Raw genomic sequence first — 18,564 nt, forward strand, 5'->3', positions numbered from 1 at the left:
AAATTATAATTACAAATAAATTACAAAAAATTGGATTGATTGTATTGTAATTAAAAACAAAATAAAACACCTAAGAAGCTTAATTTTCAACATTTCCCAACAATCAAATTAATGAATAAATACAATAAAAAAATACTAATTAAATAAAAATGAATAAATATAAATAAATATAATATAAAATAAAAACTACTTATAAAAATACTAATAAAATACAGAGGCATAAAAAAATAATAATAATAAAAATAAAATACAAATGCATAAAATAAAATGCAATGAAATGAAACGAAAGGAAATTAAAGGAAATTAAATAAAATAGGACACCTGGTGCTTCCATTCCGGGTTGATATTCTTGCAGTACTTCCAAACCATGTTCTGCATGCAGAGTTTGCGGAGGTGCTCTGAAGCCTGTGACGAAAAGGAAGGCATAATCTCTCATCTCACGTCAAGACTCTATGATTGTACTGATGACTGATTCATGACTAATATATCTCACCTCAATGAGGGCGGGAGGTGGCGTTGGCCAGCTCTTATCCAAAACAGTTTTGGGCAGACACCTGTGCAACTTCATTAGGAAGGAGTAGCGAACGTAATCCAGAAAGTATTCGTTCTCTGGGCAACGTGGCTGGTGGCGGTAGATGAAGCCTTTGATGAACCTGTAACAGTGACCACAGACGATAAAAACAAATATAAGACAGAAAATGTGAGACAAATGTGACGTGATGCCGTAGTGACTATAGTACTAGTAATGTCATCCACACAGACCTGCGGATGGTATTGGCAGCCTCTCTCCTGCGCTTTGCTTCTCTGCGGGCCAGAATACCTCTCCACCAGGCTTGGATCTTGATAGCTGATTGTCGCATTTTACGGTATTTGGTTTTTTGACTGTAGCCTTTCCAGGATGACTGCAGTTTGGTAGCTGTGCATGAAGAACAGTTTGTGGAGGTTAAGGTTAAGGCAACCATCCAGTGAAGAGTTACGTGATATGTCTTTAAATATGGCTCATACCAAGGCTGTGTTTTCTGACTTCTAGTGCATCTTCGGTTGCGAACAAGGTTTTGGGAAAGCGGATGAAGATTTTGGTCCTTTAAAAGAAAAAAAACGTTTTTTTATTTGGTACTGACCTGAATACAATCTTTCACATAAATATGTTCTGTACAGTTAAACTTCCCAGTAGTTCTTCAGAAAAGTCCTTCAGGTCCCACAGAATCTTTGTTTTTTTTAGCATTTTTGTGAATTTGAACCCTTTCTAAACTGACTGTATGATTTTGAGATCCATCTTTTCACTTAGGACAACTGAGGGACTCATATGCAAATTTTGAATGGAAAGAGGATGTGTACATTTTTCTTATTTTGCCTAAATATCATTTTACAGTACAGCTCTTCAGAGGCTACAGGAGATAGTTACATGTTTCCCAGAAGACAAAATAAGTTCAATTTACCCTGATCTTCAAAATCAAAAAGTTTTCACCCCCCCCCCCCCCCCCCCTCCCCCCCCTCTCCCCCTTTAGTGTGAAGAGATGGATTTTAAAATAATACACTTATTGTTGGAAAGGATTCAAATGCACAAAAATGCTGAAAAACCAAGGAATTTGTGGGACCTGAAGGACTTTTCTGAAGAACAGAACTCATGAACAAGTATCACTAAACAAAAAAACAGCTGTGGATCATTCTGGTAACAACACAGCATTAAGAATCAAGAGCATGTAAACTTTTGAACAGGGTCATTTTTATAAATTTAATTTATTATTTTCTCTTGCAGACTATATGTAAACATCTTTCATGTAAAATATCTTATTCAGGTCAGTATTAAATAAAAAATAACATGCATGTTGTATGATCCCTCTTATTTTGGTCAAATAATTAACAATTTGCATAATGTGCAAGGTGTATGTAAACTTTTGACTTCAACTGTATAATAAAAGTTAGCATTAATAAAATGCTCATTTGTGTAACCAACCTGCCGAGTTTGTACTCCTCAGGTTTGTATCCGAGGTGCTTGACGAGTGTGGACACTCCATCTACCAGACGGCCATCCCAGTTTGGCCAGGTGTCTGGACACAGGGATTTGTACCTGAAACAGGAAATCACAAGCATTACCCACAAAACTCAACTATGTTTTAGGCAGAAAGAGGAATCACAGTTTTCAACACACTGCTTGTTCCCTTTGACCTTAATTATCACTGAATTCCACAGGAAGTGCTGAGCTTTTAAAAGAGGATTAGAAAGTGTGATGAGTTTACAAATAAGCTTTTTTGTGACAGCCTTTTTGACAAAATAGCCTAAATCAGCTAAACAGGTTCAGGCTAACATGAACTACTAGTTAAAAGCTTATTGTGGGTTACCGTTCTGAGGTAACTTAATAACCGGGTTGTCTAGTTTTTGTATTTTACTGCCATATAGATGCCAACCTCTGCAGGAAGGTCTCGTAGCGACGGCGATATGCAAAGCCAGCTCTCCTCACCCGAAGGTTTTCCATCAGACCAAGATATTTTACTTGGTGCCTGATGAGGACTTCATCAAAACGCCCTGTTAAAAGAGAGATTTTTGTTTAATGAGGCTTCACAAAATGTGATGTTTGTATAAAATTATTATATATATATAGAGAGAGAGAAAGAGATATTACTAATCCAGACTTAAGTTTTGATATATTTACGGTAAGAAATATAAAGAATATCCTAATATCCTAAAGATTTTTGGCATAAAAGAAAAAATGATAATTCTGACACATACAAATGTAATTTTGGCTATTGCTACAAATATACTTGTGCTACTTAAGACTTGCAGTCCAGGGTCACAAATACCATTTTACATGAATATGGCAATAATTCAGAAACATGGAATGCATCAAACTACCATAATATTAAGATACAATAGCATAATAATACTGTCTCATGGTAAGGGAACAGCACAAATGAGAAAAATTATAATTTTTAAGCAATAAATGGCACTAAAAATCAAGTACAGAAAATTGCTTACAAACCTGCTTGTTTGGCATCATTGGGCTTGATGCAGCGTACGTAAGACGGTTCCTTAGACATCAGGATTTCCATCAACTTCGCCAGACTTGTCTTGAACTGGGTTGCTGCCTGGTCGCAGCGAGCCAACGGAATGAGAGAACAAGAAAAACAGACGATGGGCAGTTAGAAACGAGCGAGAACACAAGCCACAGTGTGCAAGTCCAGCCAGGCAGTGACAATGTGGGAGAAGCCAGTGGTCAACAATGCAAGCAAACAACTAAACAGCAGCCCACCCACACTTGACCAATGGGGCTCTGTGGAGTGGGCACTGGGATTGGGGGGATTCAGGATTGTACGCAGTCACATGGAGCGAAGAGGTACCACAGTGTCAGGGCATTCCTCTCAGTGTGGGTAGCAAGCAGAGATGGTTTATGTATAAATGCTATTATGAACTATGAACTGATTCACAAACAAATGGTCGTTTATGGTTCAGTTTAAACGTAAACAACATTTGACAAAATATATAACCTCCTAGAAATAACAGTATTTAAAGGGATAGTTCGCCCAAAAAGGAAAATTGTGTCATTAATTACTTACCCTCATGTTGTTCCAAATCCGTAAGACCTTCATTCATCTTTGAAATATAAACTAAGATATTTTTGATGAAATCCGAGAACTTTCTGACCATGCATAGACAGCAATGCAACTGACACAGTTGAACCACTGATACAGTTGAGTCACATGGACTATTTAATCCTTGTTCTTACTACCTTTCTTGTGTTCTGAAGATGAAAGAAGGTCTTAAGGGGTTTGGAATGACATGAGGGTGAGTAATTAATGACCATTTTTATTTTTGAATGAACTATCCCTTTAAGACAAAAAAAAAGTACATATTTGAGAGATTACTTTTTTTTTAATCATAACTGGGTGGATAGAAATATAGACAGGTAAGACGGACGGATGGACAGACAGAACAATAGACAGACAGACAGAACAACTGACAGATAGATAGACAGACAGACAGACAGACAGACATAGAGACAGAACGATAGATATGCAGACAGAACGACAGCCAGCCAGCCAGAATGGTAGACGGACAGAACAATAGATAGATAGACAGACAGAACGACAGACAGAATGCTAGATAGACAGAACAATAGACGGGTAGACAGACAGAACAACAGACAGACAGACAGACAGCCAGCCAGCCAGAATGGTAGACGGACAGAACAATAGATAGATAGACAGACAGACAGAACGACAGACAGAATGCTAGATAGACAGAACAATAGACGGGTAGACAGACAGAACAACAGATAGACAGACAGAAAAATTGATAGACACAGATAGAATGACAGAAAGAATGATAGACAGATAAAACCATAGACAGACCGATTGACAGCCAAACAGAAGAATAAATAGACAGACAGACAGAAAGACGGACAGACAGACAGATAGACAGACAGATAGATAGATAGATAGATACCGTCTCGGGCCTTTTCTTGTCTGTGAGTTCTTCTCGGTCAAAACACTGAGTGAGGATCTTATTTTCGGACATACACATGACCTGAAAATACAGACACATTTACTAATTGACATTTTATACCAGATTTGGTGTATTTTTTTTATTAAATATATATTTTTTTTATTGGCCTGTTTCTTCACCTCCTTCAAGTTTCTGAACAGGAGATCATTGTTCTTGTCCAGGAAGCCTAGAAGTTGGAAAATACACAATGACGTCAAGCACTGCTCAGCCTGGGAAAAATCTGTGGGCATAAGTGCCCACTTTTGTTCAACGATGCGCTCTCTTTCTGTTTTTTTTTTTTTTTTTTTTTTTTTTTTTCATATTAATCGCTGCCCTCTGTTCAATAACTGACCGTTCACATTGTAGTTGACTTCTCCTGCATAGTGGATCAGTCTGAACTCTTCACGACCCATCACTTTACGAGTTTTGCCATCAGCCAGCTTGTGACTGTAATGCAGATGCAAATGTATAAATATCATATATATTGGTGTTCAAATGCTCAGGATATGATTTTAGGTATAATATTAGATGGGACGTCAAAAGGAAGGTGGCGCGACTGACGTTAGGAAGTGTGCGTGGCCACCGACAGTGTCCTCAAGCTTCTCCAGGAAGGTGATGTCACTGGCATCTCCAGGCCTGAGACACTCTTCATCCTGTAGAAAGAGAAGTAAATAATTTTAGACATAAGCGGCTTAAAACAATATCTAATATGTTGATGGAAGTTCACATAGAGCGTTCTCACCAAGATGGAAATGATCCCTTTAAACTTCTCCTCCACAAGATCACATATGATCTTGTTGTTAAAATATTGCACAGGCTCCCACTGGAGAAAACAAAAACATTACTGCATTTGAAGACAAAAATATTCAAAATTTGTGATGTTGTTTTTGCAAAAAAATTCAAGGAATGCAAAATCAAGAGCATTCCCAGCCCACCCGCGAACCAAGGCCACAAACAAGCCCTTTTTAACAGTCTATGCGTCACAATGTTTTATCGACAATGTGAGAGGTCAGCATTACCATACTAACAGCGTGAAAATAAAGCCCACGACACATCTTTGCCTATAATGTGCCCTTTGAGCTGTGGGTAAGACCCCATTCCAGCACCCCGCACATGAGTTACATATGCTGCGCTGTGTGTGCACAGTACATGTGTTTATGCGTTTCAGGAAATTCTCACCGTGATTCCCTCGGCTTCATATTCGTCCTGCTCCGACTTCAGAGTCAGTTCAATGAAGAGCTGCTGCAGCTTCTCATTACAATAGTTGATACAAAACTGCTCAAAACTAAACAGACAGACAAAGAGAAACAGAGTAAGTTATCTCTGAAAATTAGTCTGATTATGCTCTTGTTAAAAATAAATAGATGTTAAAAATGTGAAAAATTTGTAGTGTACAAATATGTATAAAATAGTTATAAAAGATAACCAAAAATAATAAAAGGAAGCCTTTATTTTTCTATATAATGTATAAAATATTATTTAAAAACATTGAATATCAAAATATGATTAATAATGATTAGTATGATAATTAATGATATACAAAATATTTGAAAATACTCATGTTAAAAAATTATATTCCTAATACATTTTCATGTTAAATATTTACTATTTAAAATATAACTATAAAATAACTATAAAAGATAACCTAAAAATTAATGAAGCCTTTATTTCTCTATTTAATATGCAAAATATTATTTTAAAATACTGAATATCAAAATATCATTAATAATATGATTAATTTTACATTAATCATATGGAAATATTTGAAAATACTCATGTAACGGTTTACATGTATAATAAATATTCATGTTAAATATTTACTTTTTAAAATATAACAATGAAACAGTTATAAAAAGATAACCAAAATAATAAAAGGAAGACTTTATTTTCTATATAACTTATGAAATATTATTAGAAAATACTCATGTTAAATATTAATATTCCATATTTAATATTATAATATAAAAAGATGTCATTAATATTACAATATTTAATTCTGTTTAATTAAGAGATTCAAATTATATTTTTTGAAAATACTGAATATCAAAATATGATTAACAATATAAGTAGTATACTTAATGATTAATTTCATATAAATATGACAATACTCATGTTAAATATTAATATTCATATTACATATTTATGTTAAATATTTACTATTTGAAATATAAATAATAAACACGTAATTTATAGACTCCCACATCCCCTTAAGAGGACAAAGGGTTTGAGAATGTATGAATATAATAAATAATGAATATAATTTAAAATAAAAACATAAAATAAAACATCTAATGTAATTACAATAATATTTAATATTATAATATAAAAATATTATAAAAATAAAAAAATGCTAAATTACATTAAATATAGTATATAGTATACATATGTGACCCTGGACCACAAAACCAGTCATAAGTATATTTGTAGCAATTGCCAAAAATACATTGTATGAGTCAAAATGATTGATTTTTCTTTTATGCCAAAAATTATTAGGATAATAAGTAAAGATTATGTTCCATGAAGGTATTTCGTAAATTTCATACCGTAGATATATCAAAACTTACTTTTTGATTAGTAACTTCATTTAGACAACCTCAAAGGCAATTTTCTCAATATTTTGATTTATTTGCACCCTCAGATTCCAGATTTTCAAATAGTTGTATCTCGGCCAAATATTATCCTATCAAACATAACAAGAAAAAATCCCAACAAATCATACATCAATGAAAAATCGCGCTGCGTGCAAGGCAGCATGGGGAAACCCAGGCTAGATGATGTATAAATCTCAACTTCAAAAAAATTACCCTTATGAATGATTTTGTGGTTCAGGGTCACATATGTTTCAAATTGTACACCATAAATATGACAATTTTTTTTAATACATTTTATATATTTACCTGTTGTTCTGAAAGACCTCAAAACCATATATGTCCAGCAGACCGATGACAGAGGCGTTCTTGCTGTTGAATGAATCATCCTGTAAGACATTAAAAGCACAGAAATATTCAACAACAGCTGTGGCATGCCACACAGACTAAACATACACAGCCTGGAAGATCATATGGCGAGAATGTGTTCCAATAACAGCCGTATGAAAACCGGAGTAACCGAATGGCATGTCATTCTAAGCTTTCTTCATGTGGGGGCGCCAAACATTTACATATAGTATCAGCTAGAGAATTTGCAAAGCCATAGAGCTGATAGCGTATTTAACAACAGAAGGAGTCCATACCTTGAAGGCCAGAGAGTCATTAATTTTGTTGACCAGCCAAGTAAAAGTACGACCGTATATGGCTTTAGATAAGGCATCCCTTGCTGAAGCAGCCTGCTCTTGATTTAAAGGACTCATCAGCTACAACACAAACACAGACAGTGGAATTATGGGAAACATTTATAGTAAATATTACATATTGCACACACATACAAGTTTTCTACACACCAACTGTAAAACGGAATACCCAGAACAACCAAACACTCAAAAAAAAAACTATTACAGATGGTTTGAATGAAAGCTTTTGAAAGCTTCTAAGATATTCTGCTCCCCATGACTCAGATACATCATTAATTATAACGCTAAGGGATTTATTGAGCAAGTATGAGCAATAGCAATAGTGATATTTCTCTGTTAGCAACAGCAATAATTAATATTTCACTCTAAATAATTGGAAACATACCTCTTCTCCTTTGGCAATGATCTTTTTATGTGTTAGCGCCTCTTTGAGAACAGTGCCGTCCACACCTAACAACTGCAATATCACAAACACACACACAAACAGTCAAAAACAAACCCCTACTATGTAATTTCAAAAGGAGAGACACGGTTAGAGGTTTAAACACATGTGGCCATAGACCAGTTATATGAATAAACTGTCCTATTACCCTGGCTAAGTATTTAATCTGCGTCTCTGTAGTGATGTAGGAACTGCCGCTGTCCTCTCCTCCATACTGGACATTCCCCAAGTGTAGTACACTGGCAATAATGTTCAAAAGCTCCTGTGGAGAGAAAGAGACAAGTGTGAATAAGAGGGAAGATAACAATTTGTAAGGTAAAGTGTGTAATTTCTAACATGAGATTGCAAAAATAAGAATTGTTTGCTTGCACACAGAGGGAGAACTCATTCTTTGACTTTACAGTGTGTTTATGTGTGTGTGTTGTGATTGGTCAGTTGGTCGGTCATACCTCCACTTCATCATCTGAGAAGCCAATGACGCTCAGGGCTTTCCTCACTAACTTCCAGTCATTGCGGTCATTTATGGAGCTCACTTTGGGACAGTTACCCTAAAAGAAACACACGGGCACTCAATCAGCACTACAGAGGAAACCAAGGGAGGAGGGGCTGCTCTTGACTTCCTCTATTAAACACCAGGGGAGCGAGAGGAAGCAACAGAGGGACATTCCTGCATACTTGTGGTAAATTTATGATGCCATTTATGATGAATATTCCAACATAAATGCATGGTAAACTGAGCTGAAAAATATTGTACTTTTTTGACATTTTTATTGCTTATTAAAGAACAGGTCATATGGGTTTTTGAAAAATATCTCTTTTGCAGTTGGTAATATAGTTATCCTTCAAGGAAAACAGTCTGTAGAGTTGTTAATCAATAAAGTGAATTATACATAAAGATATTGTCTCTCAAAAGAAAGAGTCAACTCAGAATCGCCTTGCTAAAAATGAGTCGTCATATATTTAAATCTTCTGCCTGTTACCTATCCACGTAAATCTCTATATCTTTATTTTTCCCACGATACCACAGCAATACAATTCGAACCTTTTTTTGTTTGCTTGTCATTTTACCAAGGACTGCTTCTATTTTCTTGGCTTTTATCTTCTTTGGCTTCTAAACTTCTTTATTTGGACTAACAAGTGTCTCTGAACCACAAACTGTAAGTACGATTTATATGTTATGTGCACATTTTCAGTTTTTTCAAAGTTTTTTGTTCTAATATGTGATGTATACCTAGTGCAGCTTTAGGTTTCCAGATAAATCACGATATTACTGTCTTACCGAAATAGCTTGGATAATTTGTTGTGAACTCAGTATTTCCTAAGAATGTGTCGATTGATGTAGACCAGGGGTGCCTAAGCCTGTTCCTGGAGATCTACCTTCCTGCAGAGTTCAGCTCCAACCCTAAACAAAAAACAACTGAACCACCTTTTTAGAATCTGAAGGAGCACTTAATAATTACAGACAGGTGTGTTCCGTCAGGGTTGGAACTGAACTCTGCAGGAAGGTAGATCTCTAGGAACAGGGTTGGGCACCCCTGATGTAGACTATCATTGTTCTAATTACTATACAATATAACAATAAAGAATATAACTAGTTAACAAACTGTGTTTCATCAGTTAGTCACGTTAGCACTTGGCTAATATATCCACATAATCCATATCTATATTATTTTTTTGTGAAGTGATTACAGTTTAGCTGCTAAACTTGAGCTGTGGGCACAATTCTCTTGCATAAGTGTTAAACAAAATGTTTATGTCATTTTTTTAAGAACGGATTGAGCACTATATTGTTGTTTTATGTAAAGGTGCTCAGGGTTGCCAGGTTTTCAAACAAAACCCCTTGCCAAACACAATATTAAGACACTTAAAAACAAACAAACACATGACCTGCTCTTTTATGCTATTTCATCAGAGTAAAATATAAGTGGCAATTTAAAAAAAAAAAAGAAAGAAAAAAGAATAGTTGCAATGCGAGAAAGTGTTAAAATATTTAATGATTGCGCATCAGGTGCAAACAATAAACATATTTCAAAGGAGCCACGACTGCATCACAGTGTCTTTACTGGGTGTTCTTGGGAAATATTTGCATTTATTCACATGTGATTAAATTAGCTATTCATGTGGTTGAGTGTCGTGATTTTGGTTTGCGTTTTGGTGATTGCCTGGTTATTTTTAGTTATTGATGTTAAATCTATGTGCCGGGGCTTAGCCCTGGACGGCCTCGGCCCAATATAAACCCTGATCCTAGGTGTGTATGACTTTCTATGTTTAGGCGATTACAATCAGAGTTATATTGAAAAAGGTCCTGGCTCCAACAAGCTTTATAATGCCAGTGAATGGGTGTTGAGACTTTGAAGCAAAATAAAGTGCATCCATCTATCATAAAAAGTACTCCACATCAGTGTTGCCAAGTCTGCGGATTTCCTGCAGAATTGGGCTACTTTCATACTGTTGCCGCGGGTCGTTTTTCATGTCCGCGGGTTGCAGTGGCCCCAATAACGTAATATTTAGCCTCTGGAATGCTAACTTTACTGGGGGAATTCCACCAAAAAATGTATTTTACCCCCCGGAACACGATTTTGGCCCGGAAGACCCCCCTTGAAACATGATTGGGCTACTTTTGGGTTTTGTTTGAGGGGTTTTGTTGTGTAAACCTGGCAACCCTGCTCCACATGGATCCAGGCGGTTAATAAGGGTATTCTGAAGCGAGTCGATGCGTTTTTGTAAGAACAATATTCATATTTAAAGCTTTGTAAACCATAATGTCAAGCTTCCACTAACACGTCTTACACGCATCCACTTTAACGCCACTCGTTTGTACACAAACGCATCCATTCACTTCAGAAGGCCTTTCTTAACCCCTGGAGCGTGTGGAGTACAGCTTATGATAGATTCATGCACTTAAAAATGCTTCAAAATCTCAACACCAATTCACTGCAATTTTAAAGCTTGGAAGAGCCAGGACATTTCGTAATATAACGAATGCATTAGTTTGAAAAAAGAAAGTCATTTACACCTAGGATGGCTTGAGGGTGAGTAAATCTTTGAGAGATGCAAGGTGTAAAGTCACATTATGAAATAAAGTCACAATAACAAAAACAATGAGACATAGTCATACTGCAGGAAATAAGGTTGCAATAATGAGATGATATTGCAATTGCGTAATATAAAACTACACTGTGAGATGTAACATCACATTGCAAGATATGAGATCAAAGTAGGACACACAAAGTTATAATTACTTATTTTATTTACTCTAAGGTGGAAACTGACTTTAATAAAGCAATAGGGCCTACTTGAACAGCATGACCGAGTGTGTCTGAAGCATGCGTGTTAACGGCTAAGCCACAGCTTTTTTATTAACCATACAGCTTTCTTTAGACTTTAGACATCTGCTGTAATAAAAACAAGAGTGTGAGGTCTGTCTCTCACCTTCACCAGAAACTGGTACTGCTGTGCGTTCTTCTCCAGCCCCAGCCTCCTCAGCAGATCTTCCTCTCCTCCCTCGATAAGCTGATAAAAGATGTGGAAGTTCCTCTCTCCGTTGCTTTGATGCACAACACGTGATTTCTCCAGCAGGTAGTTAATGATGTGACCTCCTACCGGAGCACCCTGCCAACGGGGACACCCAAAGGGAGAAGCAAAGGGGATAATACCGGGTTTCTGACACGCATGCAAGCATGCATAATATCACAGACATACAAACACATAAACACGCAGGTGGATGCAGCCAAATCCCCAAACCAAGGAGAGCATTGTAAGGGTAAAAAGGTGTATCGACAGAAGGTGGATCACAGCAATGGAGATGTGAGCTTCATTTGATAATCATTTAATGACAATAATATTGTTAAACACGTGTGAACTCACCTTGAAGTCAAACTGAATGTCCATGTATTTTCCAAAGCGGCTGGAATTGTCATTTCGTAAAGTTTTTGCATTTCCAAAAGCCTAAGAGAAGAAAAACCAACAATGATGTGAAGGAAAATGGATTAATATAAAAATTCAGGATGGCATACGGAAAAACAAGCTTTATAATTTAGACAAATGACAAATAGTAGATGCACACACACTGCTAGTTTACAGGAGAGCACAACATCTGCAAAACATCTGGCAGATCAGCCGTCTGTGCTGCTTCCGTTGGCCTTCACATTTTTAGACATCCTTCATGTATGCACCAGTCTTATCGCTCAGATAATAACAGTGCCGTATAATTACTGAAGAGGTTTACCAGGACTGCCCAGAATAAACTCCCTGGCATTGGTGAGAATCATTTGGAAAATTTTCTGCTATGACAGCAGTCCAGGGCAACAATTATTGCTAGTGCTGACTCACCGCTACATGCTGGCATTTGAAGATTAGTGAAATTGTATGTCATGAAACAGGTTGGGTTAGATGTCCCATGTACATATTTACCTCCAGCACGGGGTTGGATTGTAGCAGGCGATCTTTGACGGTCTGCACATGCTCGCTGGCGGGGCAGGTGACGGCGTAGTACTGCAGAACCTTTTTGGAGGCTTCAGTCTTGCCGGCACCACTCTCACCTGAGATGAGGATGCACTGGTCTCGTCTCTCAGTCCGCATGGAGCGATATGCATTATCAGCCACGGCATAACTTTATAGGGAATATGGCAAGATCATAAATGCGTGGTTATGTATTATAACAAATGGCAATTCACAAAGTAACATTTGAATTAACACTAATATAATAATAAAAAATAATTTAATAATGTTGAATAAGTAGCTAAATAAAAATTCAATATTTACATAGATTAAAATGTATATATTTTAAATTAGATTATTTTAATTTTCATTAATTTTTAATTCAATTTGTTTGAACTTAATCAAAAGCAATTATTTTAACACGATTATATGAAATCAAAATAAAATAATACATAAGGAATAAAGTCATTTTTTGTTACTGTATTTTAATTTTTGCTTATATTTGATTGCATTTAAATCTGACAAATATTGCACAGTAATAATAAAAATAAGTAGATAAAAACGAATTAATTATCATTATAGATTAGAAATTGTATATAAATTATAAATTAAGATTATGCATAAACTCAATGACTCAAAATAAAATAAATGCAAAAGTAAAATACAATAATAAAAAATAAACTCATGTAATATTTGGAATACTTAAAATATTTATTATTTTATTATTTCTATTAAGTTATTCTATTAAGGTACTTTTTATTACAGTTATTTCTATTCCAATACATGTATTTAATTAAAATACAGCCCTTAAAGGGATAGTCTGCCCAAAAATGAAAATTCTGTCTCATGTTCTTCCAAACCTATAAGACCTTCGTTTATCTTTGGAACACAAATGATAATATTTTTTTAAGATATCTGAGAGCTTACTGCATACACAGCAACGCAACTGAAACGTTCAAGGTCCAGAAAGGTAGTAAAGACGTTGTTATTCAACCATTTTTTTGTTTTCTTTGCACACAAAAAGTATTCTCTTAGCTTCATGAAATTAAGGTTAAACCACTGATGTCACATGGACTAGTTTAACAATGACCTTACTACCTTTCTGAGCCTTGAACGTGGTAGTACTGTTGCTGTCTATGCAGGGTCAGAAAGCTTTTGGATTTAATCAAAAATATCTTAATTTGTGTTGTGAAGATGAACAAAGATCTTAAGGGTTTGGAACGACATGAGGGTGAGTAATTAATGACAGAATTGACAATTTTTGGGTGAACTATCCCTTTAATATTTCTAATAATCTCTCTTGGTCTTATAATGTATATGCAATGTTGCTTCAAATTCTTTTTCTTGTACCATTAAAATAACACATTCCTTTGGTGGAGCCTAAATGGACATTCAGGTGTCAGTAACAGTGTTGCATAAACAGTGGAAAAGCCTAGTGAGGATGGAGTTTCAATGATTTTCATGAGAAAAAAAAAAGAGCAAGGTGACACAAGAGAGGGTCTGTGTTTTTTCAGCCTGTATGAGAGCTGAGATAATGCTTTCATCACTTTTACACGTCGGCTATCAGTGTGAGATGAACACTGTGGTATAGCGGGTGTACAGTCGTCTGATTTATAACTTTATGCTTCACTTTATCCTTCCGGATAACTGAAAACTCCCTCCCTCCCACACACACACACACACACACACACACACACACACACACACACACACACACACACACACACACACACACACACACACACACACACACACACACACACACACACACACACACACACACACACACACACGTTGGGTTTACATGTTTTATGGGGACATTCCATAGGCGTAAGGGTTTTTATACTGTACAAACCGTACTTTCTATCGCCCTACACCTAAACTTAGCCCTCACAGGAGATTGTGCATACTTTTACTTCATCAAAAAAACTCATCGTGCATGATTTATAAGCCTGTTTCCTCATGGGGACCTGAGAAATGTCCCCACAAGGTCAAAATCTACTGGTATTCCTATCCTTGTGGGGACATTTGGTCCCCACAACGTGATGAATACCAGGTACACACACACACACACACAAACACACACTTTTTAAAGTTTACAGGTAAGAGTGTATGAATGGTATGACTGTAGCAGAAGTTCAGTTTATAGTCCTTAACATTCCTCACAGATATTCCGAAGGGAATTTTCTCTGCGCTAACAGAAGACAACAAGAAGGATGTACTAAGTACATAAAAATGTGGATTTTAATTCTAATACTAACACTAATATATATTTAATAGAACTGGCATTTAATAACAAGTACTCAACAGAAATGTTCACTGAAGTTTGGTAGTCCTCAAATGAGAAAGAAATTTAGCTTTTTCAAGCCATTGGTTCCCTCTGGAATTTCTCATATTTTGTTGAGTTTTATTAATTGAACAACTTTTGTGAAATGTATATTTATTTTATATGTACAAAATTTAAAAATAAATCATTTGAATATCAATACACTTGAAAACATTTTTGAAACTGATTTGAATAATTTTTGGCATAAAAGAAAAATGGATAATTTTGACCCATACAATGTATTTTTATCTATTGCTTCAAATATACCTGTACTACTTAAGACTGGTTTTGTGGTCTAAGGTCACAAATGTGAATTTTAAAGGTTGCTAAATAAGGGCTACAGATACCACGAGGAGGTTGTAGTCTTTGTTTAACAAAAATAAATAAATTTGCCATCCCATTGAACTAATATGCGTAACAGAAGAGCACAGAATTGCTGATGGCTTACATGTGAGGTGAGACTTCATAGAAATTGACACCCCTGTATCGCTCCATGTGCTGTTTAGTGTAGATCTCCAGGTCTTTGTAGGGGTTGACGGACACCAGTACTGAGCCAATGTACGTCTGTGGGAGGAAGACAGACACAGGAATCAGATCAATACTCTGGGCTTTGAGCTTTAAGAGTGAACAGAACAGGCTCTTACATAAATGAGGTTCTCCTTGAAGCGTTTGCGGAGGTTCTCGATGAACGCCACCTCGCTGGTGTGGTTCTCCAGCAGGACAAAATCCTGCACACCCACCCGGTCTCTGGCTGTCAGGGCGCTCTCCATCATGACCCGGATTCCGTCACTGCCCACAGCCTGACAGAGAAAGAGCAGAAGTGAGATCCACAGAATCACACTTACACCCTCCAGACGCAGAGCAGCGCGAGGTGATATATAAACACCGCAACACACAGTATGTCAAGGCCCTCTGAGAGCCTTGTATAAACTCCATCATGACCCCTCCCATTTCACAACACACACAGAGTTGAGCTCATTTGAAAGCAAGCCAAAGAAAGCTTTCGTTTTAAAGCATTTGTATAAAATATTTCTCACTGGATACTAGATGTTCCTGTTCATATCCATCCAACAGTGGATTTGCGACAAGCACAATTTTAAGCTAAATTTAATATTGAAACTTTAAAAGTGCCACGAATTTCTACCATGACTTTTTTAATGAGTACCACCGTAATATCATGGTATTTAGACATGTACCTTGTTTTTGGACTTTTGGAAAGCAACATTCATAGCAATTCAAAAGCCAGTAAAAATATTTTTTTAAGCAAGAACACAAATGGATCAAGTGTCAGTAAAAAAACAAAAAAACAAAACAAAACGTGACAAATTACATTTTAAAATATATTTAAATCGAAAAGAGCTTTACTTTACATTGTAAAAAGTTTTTTTTTATTAATAAACATTTAAAAATGTAAATAATGTTTAATTGTTAATCTTTCTTCAAATTATTAAGCATTTGTCATAAAATAAATGCAGTTTTGACGATAAAATACTTTTTTAAATAGATGCCAAACTTCAGAAGGAAAGAATGCAAAGAATGCCAGGGGGTGAAAACTGTTTGAATTTGAAGATCAAAGTTAATTTAACTTATTTTGTCTCCATGTAAATGTCTTCTGTAGCTTTTGAAGAGCAGCACTACATGAAAAAAATATGATATTTAGGCAAAATAAGAAAAACGTCCACATTTTCATTCTGCTCAAAAGTTTTCACCCACTGGCTTAATGCATTGTGTTTCCTTCTAAAGCATCAGTGAGCATTTGAACCTTCTGTAATAGTTGCATTTGAGTCCCTCAGTTGTCTTCAGTGTGAAAAGATGGATCTCAAAAATCATACAGTCACTGTTGGAAAGGGTTAAAAAAAATACGAATTGGTGGGACCTGAAGGATTTTTCTGAAGAACAGCGGGTAGATTAACGGTTCAGGACAAACAAGGGACTCATGAACAACTATTGCGAAACAAAAAGCTATAAATCATTCAAGTAACAACACAGTATTAAGAATCAAACAAGTGTATGTAAACTCTTGAACATGGTCATTTTTATAAATTCAACTATTATTTTCTCTTGTGGACTATATGTAAATGTCTTTTATGTGAAATATCTTATTCAGATTAGTACTAAATAAAAAGTAACATGCATTTTGTATGATCCCTCTTATTTTGATAAAATAATAAACATATTTCAGATTATGCAAGGTTTATGTAAACTTTTGACCTCAACTGTATTTTATTGTACATGCTCATTCTTAATAACTCAAATCATTTAATATGACCTTGTTGCATTTAAACTAATGTTAGTTTTTGGTGTTTTAAATGATTTTTTTAATCTAATTTAAACAAAATAGAACAAGACACAACAGCTCCAAGGTATTCCTGGAAGTACTGTATAAACACTGTTGTATAAGAATACGAGAATCATTAAATACTTTATTTAAATACCACAGTATTACCATCAGATCCCATCATTTCTTCATGGCACCACCAGTACTATTTATAAGGGTACAATGTTGTTTTATATCATGAGTTTGATTACATCACCTTAACAAACAAACAAGACACTCTGAACCATCAATTTTCACACTTTAACCACTTCTCTAACGCCATCAGTGCAAACTCCACCCAAACTCAAGCGTGCTGGTAAAACATACTCACATCTATTACCAGATCTGAATTTTTAAAGAGATAACCCTTCTCCACAATGGAGGCCTGAGTTTTCCGCATTAGATTCCCAATGTTTGACAAATCCATGGTGCTGAAACAACCTTAGCTGTCGATGCTCGTCCAGAGATGCTCTGCATAAACTAATAGGACACAAAACTGTACTAAGTTCTAGCAGGTCAGTTGTCATCTGATGTCTGTAATCCTGATCAAAGAGGACTATGGGTGATGCTTCCTAGCTTGACACAGAAAAGCGCACTTACACCCACTCACACACACAAACACACTCGGATGAACAAATGCGTGATTATGCATCGAAATACACACAGTCACATTGTGTGAATGCACCAGCTGCCAGGGCTGTTGTTTTGCTATTGACACAGCAGCGGCCGTCCCCTGGAGGGAGAGACAGAGAGAGACCGATACAGCACACCTGAGCAAGCACTTTAATTAAGTTGATGTACACCAACTACAACAGAACCGAGAGAGAGGGAGGCTAACGGTGGGAAAAAAACAAGCTGAAAGAAAAACATAACAGGCCAGCGAGAACAGTCGACAAGTGTAGTGCCAGGAAGTGACTTCATTCCCAATCCGTCAGCCTGCTGAATGCACCAACAGAGCTCTGAAAGTCTAACATGGTTGTGCGTTGCTCTCTCGTTCTCTATTAGGCCGGTTTTGGATATCCAGCTCAAGTCTGGTTTGGTGCAATCTGCAAACACTCACATGGAATCTGGTTTTCACAGATAGACACAAACCATATTTAAAGGAACAGAATCATGAGTTTCTACAAGAAATTGTTGAATTAAGACATTCTTTTTGTTTTCTTTGCACACGAAAAGTAGTCTTGATGCTTTATAACATTATAACATTACAGTTGAACCATTGTGGAAAACAGCAGAATTGACTCGTGAAAAACCCAGCCCCACATTAA

At 36.1% G+C, this 18,564-nt stretch overlaps 1 protein-coding gene across 4 annotated transcripts in view; it reads right to left on the minus strand.

The window, feature by feature from the left end:
- myo1cb (myosin Ic, paralog b) overlaps window positions 1–18,564 on the minus strand; it is a 65,291-nt gene that overhangs the window by 6,163 nt on the left and 40,564 nt on the right. For 3 of the 4 annotated variants that reach the window (XM_073817204.1, XM_073817207.1, XM_073817205.1), the window contains 23 exons: window positions 15,624–15,779; window positions 15,428–15,543; window positions 12,627–12,825; window positions 12,081–12,161; window positions 11,646–11,825; window positions 8,663–8,761; window positions 8,362–8,475; window positions 8,157–8,228; window positions 7,715–7,834; window positions 7,380–7,459; window positions 5,662–5,767; window positions 5,225–5,305; window positions 5,044–5,135; window positions 4,835–4,929; window positions 4,623–4,669; window positions 4,444–4,524; window positions 2,981–3,086; window positions 2,409–2,526; window positions 1,958–2,071; window positions 1,006–1,082; window positions 763–916; window positions 494–653; window positions 322–405 (listed from right to left, as the gene is read on the minus strand). In XM_073817204.1, coding sequence (XP_073673305.1) covers window positions 322–405; window positions 494–653; window positions 763–916; window positions 1,006–1,082; window positions 1,958–2,071; window positions 2,409–2,526; window positions 2,981–3,086; window positions 4,444–4,524; window positions 4,623–4,669; window positions 4,835–4,929; window positions 5,044–5,135; window positions 5,225–5,305; window positions 5,662–5,767; window positions 7,380–7,459; window positions 7,715–7,834; window positions 8,157–8,228; window positions 8,362–8,475; window positions 8,663–8,761; window positions 11,646–11,825; window positions 12,081–12,161; window positions 12,627–12,825; window positions 15,428–15,543; window positions 15,624–15,779 — 2,532 coding nt within the window. Of the gene's footprint in view, window positions 1–321; window positions 406–493; window positions 654–762; window positions 917–1,005; window positions 1,083–1,957; window positions 2,072–2,408; window positions 2,527–2,980; window positions 3,087–4,443; window positions 4,525–4,622; window positions 4,670–4,834; window positions 4,930–5,043; window positions 5,136–5,224; window positions 5,306–5,661; window positions 5,768–7,379; window positions 7,460–7,714; window positions 7,835–8,156; window positions 8,229–8,361; window positions 8,476–8,662; window positions 8,762–11,645; window positions 11,826–12,080; window positions 12,162–12,626; window positions 12,826–15,427; window positions 15,544–15,623; window positions 15,780–17,627; window positions 17,781–18,564 lie in introns of those variants that run through there. The other variant, XM_073817203.1, reaches the window with a different exon arrangement.

This window comes from Garra rufa, chromosome 14 (genome assembly GCF_049309525.1).
Source record: "Garra rufa chromosome 14, GarRuf1.0, whole genome shotgun sequence".
Lineage (NCBI taxonomy): Eukaryota > Metazoa > Chordata > Actinopteri > Cypriniformes > Cyprinidae > Garra > Garra rufa.